The sequence below is a fragment of the Ammodytes marinus genome, assembly GCF_949987685.1.
Source record: "Ammodytes marinus genome assembly, chromosome: 6".
Lineage (NCBI taxonomy): Eukaryota > Metazoa > Chordata > Actinopteri > Uranoscopiformes > Ammodytidae > Ammodytes > Ammodytes marinus.
In genome coordinates, this window is record NC_137235.1 from 22,792,190 (window position 1) to 22,809,421 (window position 17,232).

Below are 17,232 nucleotides of genomic sequence, written 5' to 3' on the forward strand. Positions count from 1 at the left end.
AAGTCCACATCGGTTCTGACATCCACACAGAGGAACAACGCAGGCCACACATCTTCCACAATGGTGACAGCTAAGCTAACTCTGCTAGCTCACGTGGCAGTGAACAAAAAAAAACTCCCTGACCGCAGCAAAGAGTCTCAAAAACGTACTCACTGAATTGCGTGGCAACTAAAGCACAGTCCACAGGCTAGCGTGACTGAAGACACGATAAACAGGGCAGTCTGTACTTACTCTCACATGTATGTCTCTCGACTCTTGCTCTACGCCACTGTCCTCTCACTCTTCATCCTGCACTTTCTTCTTTCTCTTCCTCCTTTTCCTCACCAACAGGTGAACCGGAAAATATTACTCCTCAGGGTCATTCTTTCTCAAACTTCAGAATGATTACTTTTTAGTTTTTTACCATACATAACAAAACATGAAATATGCAAATATAGACACACATTTAACTGTCAATCATTTATGCATTTTTAACTTCTTATTTAGCCCAATTAAATTTACCTCACAAACTTAACCATGACAACTAAATATTTGCAGCATATTTTTAACTTGAAATAACCACGCCTTCGATAAAATAAGAAATATAATACGTTAGGTCAGATAAGCATTAAGCCTAATAATACATATTTGCCTTATACTTGTTTGTCATCACTTCTGTAAAAGCAGGTTTTTATCATGATGCGTCCTATCATCTCATCGTCAGAATTTTTTTTTCAAACATATGAATTGTGTCCCCCGTTCACAGCACAATTGATTTTCTACACAAAAGCAGCATGATACCATAGACATTTCACAGTGATAGCAGTCATATGACACAAGCCATTAGGCCTGCATGATAGTAGCAACTTGGCTCGTTGGGTTAAAGTTAGGAGCGCAGGTCTGAAGGGTCATTGGTTTGTATCAGAGGATAGTGTGTAGGAATATAGCAGGAACAAGTTGCAGGGATTGAGGGAGGCAGCATCTGGCTAGTGAAATGGATAGAGATATCACAGTTTTCTGCTGACTACATTCTTTGTATCAAAATCATGGGGGTTGCAAACACCATTCACGTTGTTTGCAAAAATGTCTTTGCTGAATGAATGAATTGTTTGCATAATGAAAAAATGAATACAAATAAAATAATTTAAAAAAAAATCATCCACATGACATACAGTTGGTCTTTGACACATGATCAGACTCAGACATAAATCTGATCATGGGCGGCAGTGGCAAAGTGGGTAGGGAGATCGCCTCTGGAGTGCAGGGTCGGAGGTTCGATTCCCCGCCTACATGTCGAAGTGTCCCTGGGCAAGACACTGAACCCCAAATTGCTCCCGATGGTTCAGAAAGCGCCTTGCATGGCAGCTACTGCCATCGGTGTTTGAGTGTGTGTATAAAAATGTGTTAAGATATGTGAAGCGCTTTGTGACCCTGGTCTGTGAAGGGCGCTCTATAAATAAAAGCTTACACTTACTTACTTAATAATAAAGTGCCTATTTGAAACCTCTGTCATTTCAACACAGACAAAAAAAATGGTCCTTTACTTGTCGGTGTCCATGTAGCCTATATGTAAAGGTTGTGAAACGTATTTCTCAACAGGTCATTCGGTGGCTTCAAATAAAATAGAGATAGAGGGAAGTCCCCACAGAGCTGCAGGAACACAGTCATAAGTGAAACCTGTGACCAAAGCCCTTTCAGAGGCAAACAGACAGGAGTGTAAGCAAGACTCTTGGCTGTGTATTGCTTTTGGGAATTAAAGGTGCTGTAAGCGGAATGGTTCTTTTAGCTAACTTCCTGTCAGTTACTGCAGTTAGCAGTCCCCTCGCTCGTCCCTACGTCACCACATTAATGCACTGCGGTCTTCAAACAGCGAGTTATCTAGAACCATCTCAGATAAGTAATTGTGATAAAACATGATAAAAACCATCAAAACAGACATTGGGAAGGATTTTTACCTGCTCCGCCATTGTAGGCATAAACATTCACCCATCTGTTGCTCTGGCGTGCACTGGCAGTGAGACCATGAGTGAGACGGGATGTCGGTTTGTAGCATTCTCTCTTGTGATTGGATATTAATTTCGGGATCCGACAAAAAGTGTATTTGCCGATTACATGCAGAGCAGCTGACTGAGAGATCGGCTTTATGAAACGTGCACATTATGTAAGTGATCAATGTATGAATAAAGAGCGATTTAACACTTATATTAACATAAATAAATCAATACTTCACCTTTAATTCACATGGGAAACCGCACTGCTTTATACAACCAGTATAAACGTAGTATTGCATAAAGTAGTGAATCAATGGATGAATGTAACACTCCTGTAGCCTACATTACCATTTATGTTTACAAATCACAATACATTTTTAAAAAATTACAGTTTATTTTAAATGGAGCAGCAAACAGAATTAAAGTAAATATACTTTAAGTGCGCTTAGGCCTACAAGTGTGTACAAAAAAGTTATCTCACAAGCACAATATTGGCTGCAAGTTAATGCTGATGATCTTCATATTTTTTTCATTTAGTGTGCCTTATTATAAAATATCAGTTATAGATATATTTACACTTAAAGCCTAAGTAATGTATTCCCTGAAATCTGCAAGTAAATGTGTGGAGATGTTAAACTACCCTTCCACCACCACCCTTCTCTCCTGGGTGAAGGTGCCCCTAAGCCCCTTATTGTTTACTAATCCTGAAAACGCCTCTGGATACAGTTAGTCATAGGCTGTTTAATAACAAACTGCGGGCACTCTGGGACGAAGGGTGCACCCACTTGGCTCATGTGATCGCTGATTGACCGGGGAGAAGGATCCGCGGCCGAGGATGGGCCTCGGCTCTGCGATGCGCTCCGCTGATTGGAGATCGGGAGTTTGACAGGCTTGTTAATTCCGCCCGTCAACACGACACGCCTCCTGCCCGCCGCACGTGCACGCCTGGGAACTACAAAACGGGGATGCGCGGAGGGAAGAGTTGTTAAGGAGAAAGTTGTGCCGATGAGCAAACGAGCAGATCAGACGCAGGGAGTAATTATTCATGACATTAAATGGCGGAGGAACTGATACTGGAAAACGATGCCAGCGACAAGGTGAGTGTTCATTCTAAACTTGATGATTGAAATAGTAGCCCACACACCAAATGTTGCTCTCTTCAACAAAGTATGATGAAGTCTTAAACTTTTTTTGTTGTTGTTCTTGCACATCCCTTCTGGATTAGCCTCTTGACTTGAAATCATCCAGTGACTCATTCACTGTCTTTGATAGCCTATACTACGATACTGTCGATGCAGATCACAGCCTATTACAGTACTACTACTACTACTACTACTACTTATTTGTACAGATCATTATGTCCACATTTAGTTCACGATGGTTCATGTATACCTGACATTTCCTGGGATTCTTGATATTGAGAAGTTTGACAGTGAGACACACACACACACACACACACACACATCCAAAACAGCCCAAATCAAAAGTCAAACCAAGGACAATTGACCATAGTTGCTATAGAGAAGTCCTAATAATTGCACAGGGCTTTGACCCCAGCACATCTGACAGTCTAAATCCGGCTAAATTGGATGCAGACTGCGCCATTGTCTGCCATGAGCTGCTTTCTCGTGCAGCCATCTCACCCTCTGCATTAGGGCATTACGGGCTGAATTAGGTTTATTTAAAGCATCTATGCTGCTATTGTTCAGACAGAGCAGAGAGCTCCTCCTATGTCCGCTCTTTGGACGAACACAGCGACATCCTCAATGTCCACTCTGGCTTGCATGTGTAGGAAACTTAGGCTTTGTGAACACTTCTTTTAGTTCATTTAAGGGCTGGGTGGGAATGGGATTAGTTGGTTGTTTGTGCAGCTACCAGTTTCCCCCCTTTTCCCAAAGGTAAGGACACTGAGAAACACTTAATAATCCTGGTGACCTTCTACCCCTGAGGTCAGCTAAGCTCCTGAGTGCTGGAATGTCGGACGGCAGCCAAGAGGGTAGCTCCAGGTTGTTCCTAATGAAAAATACAGTAGACAGCCACCTAGCGCCCTTGAAGACAGATTGGGCGCTCATGTGACTTTGGTGTCTTTGGGTATAGTCAGCAACAGGCTTACCAGCTGATGCTTTTAACATTTCTGTGTGATAGCAAACGTCCTCCTCCCCCCCCCCCCCCCCCCACACACACACACTTAACCCCTTTCTCAAACTGCTTCACGGGTCCAAATTGTGGAAAGGGAAGTGGAGGCTGTTGATGCTTCACTGAATCGGCGAGCTATAGTGAAGATTTGTTCAGCTAATTCAAAGTGCCTCCCTCCAAAGCTCAACGTGTTTATGGTAGAAGTGAACGGGCTCAGTTGGCTCTGGCCTGTGTCCAGGTGCCGGCTTGCTTCACTTCTTCTGGGTTTAGCCTTGTGCCGCTCAGTGCCTGCAGTCCGGCTCTGCTGCAAAGTCCAAAGATCACAGACTCGTATGCAATATTCCCGCATACATGCATGTATATAATAATGGTGTTGAATAGGCCTACTTGTACAGAAAAGCATTTAGATTCGAAAACCCACTGACCTGGTACCAGCGGTTTTATAAAAGTTCCTCTCAAAGGCTTTTTAAAGGGGTATTATGCAGTTTCAGGGTAAGGGGATTGGTTTACATTTCCCAAGCACATCATCTTTTCGAGGCACCATGTTAAAAAACATATTAAAGTAGGACTATAATATGTTATAAAAAAAACTGAGGGGCCCTGCTGCTGTCAACAACAACAACAACAGTGACACAGTAACTTTTCAGGTAGCTTTCTAACTTCAAACACTGTTCCAGGGATCCAATTCTTTTGTGAGGAAGCTTTGTTTATTCAGGTACGAGACTAAAGTTGTGCTATCTGACTTGTTTTTCTCTCCTCCATAGAAACTCACAAATTCACTGCTGGCGGTGGCCTTCCTGGCCTCGTTCGGCAGCTCCATGCTCTATGGCTACAACTTGGCAGTCGTCAACTCTCCTGCAGAGGTTTGTGTCCCCGCCACATCATCAACATTATGACAAGACACACATCAGTATCTAAATGGCTTTCTCACACACACACACACACACACACACACACACACACACACATCCAAGAATGAATGGAAGACTCCCTCTGCCCTAGAGTGATAGTGGATGAGGTCGGATTGTATTTAATTGTCATGTGAAGTCATGTGGTATCAAATGTAGAAGGTTGCTGGGTGCCTCTGCCTCACCATGTCACGGATGTTCTGCTGCTGTCTATCTGTCATGTGCTATTCTGTCTGCTTCCCTCGACATACGATTTGCCGTGGTGCGTTCACTAAGCTGTGAGCCATTCCTGTTTGGCCATGGACTGACCCATGTCCAGGCATGTGAGCTTTCGGTGTCACTTCTCACGCCGGTGTGTAGTGTACTGTGACTTACAGTATAGTAGGGAGATTTTAGAGGGCAGAGCTGCACCTGATGAACATGATTGGCCACTTTTCAAATTCCTAATTTCCTGCTCTCTCCCACTGTATTTACTCAGGGAAGCAGAATGGATTTTTTTCTCAAATTTTTGTGTTTGTCTGAATTTCCATGCGATCAGAGCATCTTCCAAATCGATTGTACACACAGAAATTATGACTGTAACTATTTCTTGGCGTAACAGTGGTTAGCTCTTTTCTCTCTGCTTTCAGCTATGCTAACCGCTTCCCAGGTACAGCTCCTTATTTACAGACCTTAGACTGGCATTGTCTAAAGTGACTAGACATCTTCCCAAAATGTTGTGATCATACATTTGACATATATTATCACACTTTTTAACTTGATATTGACAGAGCAGCACACAGCAACAGTTCATTTGGAGTCCTGTTTCTGGCTGAATGTAAGTCCAATATTCAGCTGTGTGTAGTCTAGCTCAATCGTAGCATGTTTAATTTGACCAAACTTTATAGCATTTCCTTCTGAAGTAGCAGCATTTCCTTGTTGGGCACATTTTCTCCGTGCCACACATATTTTAAATTGCCCCTAATGTGGTGAGGTGAACTCTTTAACCATGCAGCCCATGTGACTTACAGTGCCCTTCGCAGGATTCAATGTAGACTGCTGTGTGTCATCTGACATTAGTTACGCCTACATGCTTCAAATCACATTTTAGATGTGGGGGGAAGGTTCCGGAGGTGGTGATTTTAGAGAAAATGGTTTTTATAGGACACTTTAAGGACTAATGACCCGCCTTCCTGTGTCCTGGTAATCACACTAGCAATATCAAAAAGGTGGTCATCTCGCTGACTTCCTCAACTTTCAATCTTTGGAATCATTATGTGTCAAAGGGTCGCAACTGAAAATGTGCTGGCCTCGTAATTGAATTTTCTCTTAAAAGTTTAAGGGAGGACAGGCCGTATCTGTGTGAGCTGAGCAGGAAGAAAGTCAAGGCACTCAGTAGGGCTCTGTTTGTGTTCAGGAACATTACATAGTTTGCCTTTTACATATTTTGCTTACCTCCCATGAGCCCTGGTTTTTTCCCACTCCTTATAATCTACTTCTACCTCTCTATCTCACTTTTTGGAACTGATTTGGATGATTTATCTTTTGTGTAAGATAGCATGAGTTTGTAACCACACATTAGGCTACTTCTATATACGAGCAGAAGTTACACGTTTATGTAGTGACATTAAATGAACAGAGCAGAACAGAAAGCGATAGAGGCTCCTGCGGTGAGAGTGCAGTTCAAGTGACGGGATAATAACTGCCGGCAAAAATAAAGCAATATTCTGCACCATGGATTTCTGCGGTGCTCACATTCCACTTGGCGTCCCCATGCGACAAGCCAAGGGTGGAATCTGGGAAAATGTATGACAACAGTGACAGTTTTTCAAGGTCAGGTATGTCTTTCCGATACTTATGGATAGCCAACATATTGGATCTCTATATCCCTGAATCTAGCAGAACACCGCAATTTAAAGCTACAGTGCGTAACTATTTAATTTAAATGAATGTCAGTTACATTCAAGCCACGCCCAGCTCCACAAAACTCTCTATGTATTTCAGGGTTTACAAACTGGTGTCACCCCCTGACACTGGCGCAGGAGCTCAGAAAAGTCTCAGGAAGCGCCCAAGGAATGTTTCGGATGTTGATTCTACTGCAAAAAAAAAAAAATGGACGTACAGCAGAAGGAATAGAATCCATGCGCTGAAGGCTAACCTCATGTAGATGTGCCGACAGTGTTGTTGTAAATAGTCAGAATTCCTCATGGGGCGACTGAAGTTACTCACTACAGCTTTAAGTGTTAGGTTTGATCGTGTTTTCCAGATAAGTCTAACGTCTATATATTCTTCAACTGGTTAACCCGTCTGGACAGGACAATCCGTAAGTCGGTCCTTGCACAACTGCCTGCATGTTATGTGAAGTCCCTTTTTAAATAGAAGGTATTTATGTGTTCAATCTGAAGCCTAAATACACGTGGCAAGACCTACCGGTTACTTCCAGCTCTGGATCGACCAGCATCAGGCTGGCACAATAGATAGGTAATATTTATTTATTCTTATTTAAGAACTGAGGCTGCCGCTTTATAAAGTTTTCCCCACGTGTAGGAGACGGAGACGGACATTAATGGGGCAAATTGGACACACACTGTTCTGAGCGCCATGACAAATTGACAAATTAAAAACAGGCCTCTCTCAGGACCACTCATTCCTTCAAATCATCCCTGTGTATTTTGACTTGTTTTTTTTTACAAAACAAGACACAATGTTTAATCCTTTAGTGTGTTGTTAATTATTCAGTCCCCCGTTTCAGCTCCCCGATGTTTCATTTCACACTGAATGAATCGTGCCTCTCGAGATGAATTGGCTTTAATGTAATAGACTCTCCAGGACCCGCTAAATCACAGTCACTCTGTCAAACCAACCTGAATGAAGTCTGAGGGATGTCGTTGTCTCTCGCAGTAAATGTTTTGTCACACCACGAGAACAACCACTGTCATTTTATCGAGCATGCAGTTTATGATCCCTTTTGCTCGTCAAATTTGATTTGACTCCAACTGTGGGGGCTCAATAAACTTCCAGTCTTATCTTCAAAATAAATAAATAAATCACATGAATGGTGGCTGCCTCACACGCTGGTTGAAACATCTCTTATCTCTTCTACTCCCCCCCACCCCCTTGCAACTCACACCCAACACTGTGGAAATGGCGAGACCAATGTTGACATTTGGATGCATGCCACTGTGGGAAATGGTCAATTATGTGGCGATGTCAAAATCCACGGCTACCATTTGTTTATGTTCCAGGTCTACTGTAATCTTATCTCGGTTCAGTTTTCTTCTTTTTGCGGTGTAAATTACCAGAATCTCCCATGGAGTAGCCTTTATCTTTTTGTCAGTTGCAATGGTTATTATGGATATTTGGGAAAAAGGTGACATTATCTTGTAATTTCACATGGTCAATTTACTGTATATTGTAACACATATTATCTTTATCTTTTCCTCTGTTGTACAATGTTAAATGAACTTGAGTCTTTGTTACTTTGAACAGTATATCAAAGCCTTCTACAATGAGACCATGTTAGAAAGTTACGACTGGTCTCCGGATGAGGAGCTCCTGACCGTCCTATACTCCCTCACCGTGTCCATCTTTGCCATTGGTGGGATGACCGGGGCCCTGATGGTGGGCAGACTCGTGACCAAATATGGAAGGTTAGTGTTTGTGTTTATGGAGAATTGTTTTGGGTGTATAATAAATTATTTCAGATTTCCCCAGCTTGTGCTTCTGACAGTTACAAACATAGTATACTTTGAGCAAGTCGACTAAGAAGGGACTGCTGTGTGTCCAAACAGGAAAGGGACGCTGGTGAGAACCACTGTACTGGTGTTTATAGGAGCCGGTCTTATGGGCTTCAGCAGATGGTGCAGGATGCCCGCGATGGTCATTGTTGGACGCTTCATAACAGGGATACACTCAGGTAGGCCCGACTGTTTCCCCAATGAACACCATTCATCTTAAAGCGACACAGTCATCCTCAACATGAATGAATACATTATATAACTTTTTTTCTCTGTAAGGCGACAGAATAAAACTTTTCTGATATTTAATGAACTTTCATTCTGTACAAAAACTTTATATTGAGCTGCTCACACCAGGAACCTATAAACTATGAACAACAAATGCAAAAGTTTGACGCATAAAGAAACTTTGCCAAAACATGTTTTTTTTTGTCGATCGACAACATTCTCATATATTGATGAAGTACAACATATCACACCTTGTCAGTGTTTTCACATTCTACCGTCACGTTGGTGACTGCTTTTTAATGTGCGTACTTCCAATTGTATAATATTCCTTAACGTCAAACAACGATATTGAACCTCATGAGGAAACAATCTGTAATTTCTTTCCAGAGAAGCTGAACAGTGTCTTAACTGTGCTAAGCCCGGCCTGGTTCAGCCTGTGACTATCTCCCTCTTCCTTTCCCCACAACAGGCATCTCACTCAGCGTGGTGCCCATGTACCTCGGAGAGATCGCCCCCAAGAACATGCGAGGCTTCCTGGGCCTCGTCCCCAGCATTCACATCTGTCTTGGAGTCTTCATGGCTCAGGTCCTGGGTCTCTCTGAACTGCTGGGAAAGGTACTAACATAACACCATGCTGTTAAAACGCAATGGAGAAGATATACTCTGTCATCTGTTTGAATGGGTGCAACTTTGAAGTGTGTGCAACTTGTGCTTCACAAGTTAAGCTCTAGACTTTATAGATTATTACATTAGGCAGCCAGCTCTATCTTCTAATACTTAGATATGCTGTCATTATTCTGTATAGAAATACACATTAGTGGCTGGATCGAGGTACTCCAGTGTATTTTCTTTTAATGAAGGATGGTACATTCACATGTCCCATTGAGGATAAATAAGGAGGCACGGAAAAATGATGCTTAAAGAAGACTGACCTTTATATAACCTTTACATCATTTAAACAGTATGATGATTGTTTGGTAATTAAAAGCAGCTGAAGCATCATGGTTGTTTGTTGGTTTTGTTTTGTTCTTTTCATGCAGGAAGAGTACTGGCCTCTGCTCCTGTCCCTGGTGGTTTTCCCTACCGCAGTCCAGCTGATGTTGTTGCCATGGTTTCCAGAGAGTCCACGGTACCTGTTGATAGAGAAGGGAGACGTTCACGCCACCATCGAAGGTTAGAAAGAGGACTGGAATAGTTTGAACGTTTGATTTCAAAAAAACACTTTCCTACAATCACCCAACAACCTTTATAGTTTTTTTGTTTTGTTTAAGACGATCATATTGGAAAAACCATGACATGAAATATAATGGTTTATTTCTTTTTCACTTTCTAACTTCAGAGAGTGTTCTAGGGATCCGATGTGTCCTGAGAAGGGGAAGTTTGTTTATTGAGTTATGAGTATACGTATATACCTCATAAAAATGTTCACTTCTCTGACACACCCCAAAAGTTGCATAGTGGACCTTTAAGTTGACGCGAGGACTTGTGTCTATGTATGTGTCCTTGTGCAGCCCTGAAGTGGTTCCGCACGAAGGGGAACATCCAGGCAGAGGTGGAGGAGATGCAGGAGGAACAGCGCTCCCTGTCCTCCGTCAGCACCGTGACTGTGCGCGGCCTCCTGATGGACCGCTGCGTCCGCTGGCAGGTCATCACCATTGTGGTGGTCAACATCGGCATGCAGCTGTCTGGCATCGATGCGGTAAGTGTACCTTTTTAGGTTTGTTTGTGCAAAAGACTGTGCAGTTATTATATGAGAGCGAGTGTGCGTGTCCTATTGCTGCACAGTTCCACCCACCCGCTGTGCTCCCACCCATCTGCACCTCCTCCTGTCCATACATCACAGTCCCACACGCAGCCATCGAGCAACTAAGCAGGGGGCAACAGCAACCAACGCCTCATTATCTCCATCCTGGTCCTCTGTGTTCGTGCTACCCCAACAGAAGAGGGTCCACCCATCCACACACACACACACACACACACACACACACACACACACAGAGTCAAACACATCTTCGTGCTCGTAGCTCCCATGTGTTGATGGAAGCTCTTTGCATGCTGGCTCACATGCTAGTACCATTTCCCAGCAGGGGGAACACCCCCACTGAGTCCCACTGTCACAGCTGTTTCAGACAGGGACACAGGAAGCTCTCAACCATCCTGATTGATCCATGTAGACACTATTGCACTGAGGTGAAAATGTGCTTGTGGTGGTTGTTGTTGAAGAAGCATCTACAATTGTATCTATACAAACCACTCCCTCATCTCGGGCACAGGGAGATGTTACGAAAGCATTTCAGCAAGAGACATTTTTTTTAAAATTCTTTCACAATATGCGTAACAGATTTTGTGTTGCTATAGGGATCTGCAGATGTTTGAAGATGATGCTGTCATGTATTTGACCGTACTGTAATAGACTGAAGATCTGTGGAGGAATGTGACATCATGGTCAAACATGGGTTCACCTAGGCCATGGTCCTCTCCCTGGTTTAGGTGTCTTTTAATTCCAGACATAAAAGGGAAAAGCTAGTGGGAAGATAGTTATATTATTCAGCTAAAACAGGTGCCAATTTCAGGAACATTCTGCTTTAAAAAATGGAACCACAGAAGCAAGCCTCTTGAGATTAGTTGGATAAGGCAGGCGTAGAGTGCCCCTTAAGGTGCCTCGGCTCCCTCAGGCTGTGTAATTGGAGGAAGAGCCTTGTTGTACACCCAGATGCACCAGAGGGACTACATCAGTCAAGCTGGTCTGGGAACAGCTTGAGTTTGGCCTGGAAGAGCTGACACAAGTCTCAGAGGGAAATATGCCGGGGCTGCTCTGCTTACTCTCCTTATCTACTTTGTGACTCTGGATGGATGGATGGGGACCACTGAAAAAAATAAAATAAGTATTTATAAGTGTAAATATTCAAACAGCAGTCCTTTCATTACTCTTTATGAAATAACTGTTTATGTATATTAAGGTAAAATGTCTGATATAAAGAACAGAAGATGTCTCTTGTTCATCAGAAGTTAGATGCCAGTGAATTGTGAATTTTAGCCCATTAGTCTATAAAGTGTTTTTTTCCCCAAGACAATTCATCTATTTGACACAATATAACCGGTTCAAGTTCTTCAACTTTTTTAAAGTTTCATATGTTTTTCTTTAACATAGGCTTGTGTGTGCAAACGTCTGTGCTGCAATGGTGATGAAATTGTATATGTATGGTTACTAAATCAACAAGACAGCATTTAACCGCACAAATTACGATCTTGTCCACACCTCATCAATGATGGATGTTGCATCAGCAAAGTGTGATTAATGGGAATACACAAATTAATTTCAAAGGGAGCACTTGTCAGAAGCCCATACTGATGAAACGCTGTGTCTCAAATGCATGAGTGATGGTCGGCTCCATGATAATGATCACTATGATGAATCATGTGCAAAACACCAAATAAGCACAGGGGCTTTTTTGGCTCTTCGTGAAGAAACAACAACAACAAAAAGACATATATTTTCAGATAAAGAGCATTTGTCTGTCTTTGGACATCATACATCATATTAATAAACTTCATGTCACTGTCACTTTCAGATCTGGTTCTACACAAATGAAATCTTTAAGAACGCAGGAATCCTAGAACCTGACATTCAGTACACAACAGTGGGAACTGGTGCCATAGAGGTCATCTCTGGGATGCTGGGGGTGAGTCGACATTATCAGACAACAATACCCCACACCATTTATATGACACTATCTTGTACGGCACTTAAACTACCAATCAATGTGGGTATTTGCTGCTTTTAACCATTGTATAGCACTGTAATCTGCATATCGTTTGGTTTTGTGATGAGGTTTTTTTTTTAGACTTAATGATTAATCAGCTACTTGTAAAATCATTGACTGATGAATTCATAATTAGTTGGAGCCATAATTTCACATGTTATGTAATGCACAGCAGAATTTAAATGACACTTTAATTGACAGCTTTGATATTCGTCTGATTGCTCAAGTCAAAAATCTAATAAATATCCAATAAGCTGCTTTTCTGTTTGTATTGCAAAATTAACATATTTTTGATCGACTTTTTGACTGTTGGTGACCCAAAATATTACACCCATAATATATTTATAGAAAGTGATTTGCTGCTAGCCTGGCATTCCCAGACCTGCCACTAGGCGCTGGCAAATTAAATTTGCTGCGCGTGTTGGTCTGGACACGCTCCGTTGAAGCTTTATCAAGAAGACCAGAAATCTGGCTATGGTTTCAATTGGTTCTATCTAATATGGGCGCGCCAGAGCCCTTTATATGGTACTCTGGGGAGGACGTAACCGGATGACGACAGTGACGTTCAAGATATCAGGGTCTGGATTTCCAGGCTAATTTGCTGCAGCAACTTGGGTTGAATTTTTTTTTTTAATTACGTTTTATAGGCTGATTTGAGTTATTAAAAATAAACTGCATTCCATTTGGTTGAGCTGCGTCTAGTGAATGCTGGCTCTCTGTCATAACATGATGGAACTAAACCAATGTGAATAGATTATAAATAACTTTTTACCTGTGTTTATCCTGATACATCAAGTACAAATGCCTGCCACAAAAGCACAAAGGCCTTTTTTTTCTTCCTCTTTTTTTTTTGATCTTCATGACTTCATGACTTTTACAACTTATTAATTTATCGGGATATCACAAAATCAACAGCAAAACAATGTTCTGTAACTTTGCCAGATTGAACCAAATGGCTAATTATAGTTGCCTTTTGTGTTGCCTGAAAGACACAAAACATACACGCGCCATGTATTGTTTTTGGTGCACCTGTTAACATGACTTTGGTTGAAATGTTGGTCAGAGGATAAGAAGTCACCTGTGTCTTGCCTCTTGATGCCTTGTGTTGCGAGCCAATGACAATAGGTCTCTCCCCATGTCTGTTTTGCAGTGTTTTACCATTGAGCGCCTAGGCAGAAGACCTCTGATGATCGGCGGCTTCCTCTTCATGGGAGTGTGCTGTGCTGGGATCACAGTGTCCGTCCTCTTCCAGGTACATTGTCATCTGACACCTTGCTTGTCTAGGAGTATATTACACAACCTTGCAGATTGTGACTTATGGGGTTAAGGACATAACATTTACATAATAATTTAAATATACTAAATACTACACTATACTGCCCGTATAAACATTGAAACAGGTTTACTCCTGTCCATACAAACTTTAAAACTTGTATTCAAAAGTTTATCTGAAACTACTACACCGTTACATGGGAAGATACTGCATGTACTTTAGAAAGGGATCTCACAATGACCAGTATGATGATTATAGCAAGACAAAGCTGTTTCAATGTCCATACTATTGTGTTATGATGACTGGTAATATTGTGAACCTTTCCTGTCAGAGTAAAGGGACAAATGTTAACCAGACTTTTCATAATCTTGAGGACTGAGACCCCTGTTAACTTACAGTACAAACAAGACAGTGATTATGAAGTAAATGTCTGGAGCCCCACGTGGTAATCAGACAGATTAAATGTAGTCAGAAACCACTATCATATAAAACTGTACAAATGCTTTTCTAATGTGTCTAACTCATGACTTCAGACTCGTGACTTGTGTTTTTGACCAATCACAGGAGTCGATGCCCTTCATGCGTTACATCAGTGTGGGCTGTGTTGTTGGGATTATTGCTGGCTTCTGCATAGGTCCAGGTAAACACTTCACTTAATCCCCTCTCTCACTTGAAAATCCCTTTTTTTTTTACGAGATTTGAAAATGAACATTTCCAAAGCGCACACATATACTGCACTAGCTTTGTGCTGCACTGTGAGTAAGATAACACTGCGCCCTTCTGGACAGTTGCACAATAGCAGGCACCAAATCTAAAAAACCCAAATCGGCATACCCACCCTCCCTCCCTCCCTCCCTCCCTCCCTCCCCTCCTCCCTCCCTCCCTCCATGCTCCGCCTCTGACTGTGAAAAGATAGTGTATTTCATTAGTCTTGTAAATTAGGAAATCATAACTGCCACACTACATCCATTCCCGCAGCCATTTGTACACTGGATGAGTGAAGTGAATTAAGAGGCAATAGTTTACAACTTCTGGAGGCGCGCTGAGTGGACCTGCGAGGATGATGAATTAGAACGGATCTGTGTTACATGGCGTCATTCGTCAAGCCGGCACAATCCATACCTTGGCACAAGGATTTCTGTTGCCGCAATTACACTTTTAATGGCCCCACTGTTCATTAGCTAGCCGTGATGAATACGGTTTCCTTCAGTGAAACCTTGCATGCACAATGGCTACCCTAAACCTCTACCTCCTTCCCTCCCTCCATACATACATACCACATATTTTGACAAATTATAGCTTAGTTATTGGTTAATATTAAACCGTCCTCCATGCAATCATCATGCACAGATAATGAGCCCATCATTTGGAAAGCTCATCATTACAGCATATTAATGCGTATTTCCCCTTCCTAGCTGTCACTTCTAAAAATGAGGAATTATGTATTTGAAGCTAAGACAACACCTCATAGGTCCTGCATATAAAACTAATGAATCACAAGTTCTGCATAGTTATTCTGTTTTTAGTGGTTGGACTTATGCCAAGTCGAGAAAACACCCTCCTCTGTTATCAATCTATGATCACCGAGTAATAGAAATTAGTAACATCACATAATAAATGAAGTATGCAGAAAAATAGGAGTGTAGTGTATTAGCACTGTGGAATGTTTATCATTTATTATATCTCGTTCTGTTGATTTGAATGACTGCCAAAGAATAGTCCCGAGTGAGAATATTGATAAAGTAATTGATGAACGAGGACGCTGATGTTAATTTCATAACACCCAATAGATTCATGCAGCAGCACGGAGCGGTTGAATGTGATTAGTATTATGACAGCTTGATCGGGTGCCTAGTTAGATCAGGCCAATAAATGAACCGTTTGTGTTGTCAAAATGTGTCCTTTTTTGAAATAATACAAATCCATTTATTTTTTTGTTTTGCTTTGGTCTGTGTGCAGCTGGTGTGCCTTTCCTGATCACTGCAGAGCTGTTTAAACAGTCACACAGGCCCGCTGCCTACACTGTGGCCGGCTGCCTCAACTGGTTGTCCAACTTCACCATCGGCTTCGTCTTTCCCTTCCTAGAGGTCAGAGCACACTCAAATTCTTCTTTCTATGATATGATGACCAATTAAAGTGACCATGTCCACCTGTATGAACTGAATTCTGGCTATGTTCAAAAGAAAACAAGGACAGACAAAGTCCCACAGCTAAAGAGCCAGATTTTTCCTTTAAGAGGTAATTAATACTGGACTAGCATTAGTAAGGTGGACACAAACAAGGCTCCAAATGAATGCTAATGTTTCTGCATGGGTAAATGGGAAGGTTAGAAACGTATTGCTAACAAGTTCACCACAAAAAACATCATAAAGGATATTATATGTCAGTGTTGTGTTTCTGTTGCCCCCAAGTTGCCAAGTCGAAGAAGAAGAAAAAATCAATTGATTGCTGCTTTAAAAGTTATATGTCTCTCATTTTCAAAATAAGTTGTCCATTAATATCATATAGGGTACAGTAGTGTTCAACCCACAAAGTAGCCTACTTCTTTGTTATCTGGTCCTATTTTGGATCCAATTCATGTTAATGCTTTATGCTTTATTAGCTTCACTGTAAGCGATAGTCATTTGGAACAAGAAAAACTGTCTTTGAAACGTTACTTTGTAAAGCAAGTCAGAGCAATATCTTGTGTTCTTTGATTCCAAGTAACACCCTGTATCCCTCCCACCCCCAGCAAGCTACAGGTCCTTTCTGCTACCTGATCTTCTGCGCCATCTGCATGGGCGTGGCCGTCTACACCATCTTCATCATCCCAGAGACCAAGGACAAAACCTTCATGGAGATCAGCAAGATGTTCGCCGCCAGGAACAACGTGCTGGAGGACGAGCTGTCCAACAGTCAACTCAAGATGGCGCTGATGAACGGCTACGGGACCCTCGGCCACCATGATTAAAACAAGAAGAAGTAGCGAGGAGGCGGACCAGCATGCTTGGGTTGCGTTCCGAATCGCATACTTTCTACTATATAGTATGTAGAAAAAAGATTTAGGATGTCCCGATTCTTGTGGCCAGATTTAGGATGGTTAGAAGTACCCGGATGTCTTACTTCATGCGGCCAAGATTGTTAGTGTTGAAAACTGCATCCTATTTGGGCGATTCTGACCCACAATCCAGTGCGCACGTGAAGTGACGTCACATCGACGAAGCCTCCATATGAAAACAAACGGGGATGCGACGGATA

At 42.1% G+C, this 17,232-nt stretch overlaps 1 protein-coding gene across 1 annotated transcript; it reads left to right on the forward strand.

Annotated features, from left to right (window-relative positions):
- Nucleotides 1-2,957: 2,957 nt before the first annotated feature.
- slc2a15b (solute carrier family 2 member 15b) lies at nucleotides 2,958-16,945 on the forward strand (the record flags this gene model as incomplete). The annotated part of the gene is made up of 12 exons (XM_080028843.1): nucleotides 2,958-3,067; nucleotides 4,871-4,969; nucleotides 8,483-8,643; nucleotides 8,785-8,909; nucleotides 9,428-9,573; nucleotides 9,999-10,131; nucleotides 10,470-10,657; nucleotides 12,531-12,641; nucleotides 13,873-13,974; nucleotides 14,560-14,635; nucleotides 15,955-16,082; nucleotides 16,727-16,945. The coding sequence occupies exons 1-12, from the start codon at nucleotides 3,026-3,028 to the stop codon at nucleotides 16,943-16,945; spliced, it is 1,530 nt and encodes a 509-aa protein (XP_079884969.1). The 5' UTR covers nucleotides 2,958-3,025.
- Between the last annotated feature and the right edge of the window lie 287 nt (nucleotides 16,946-17,232).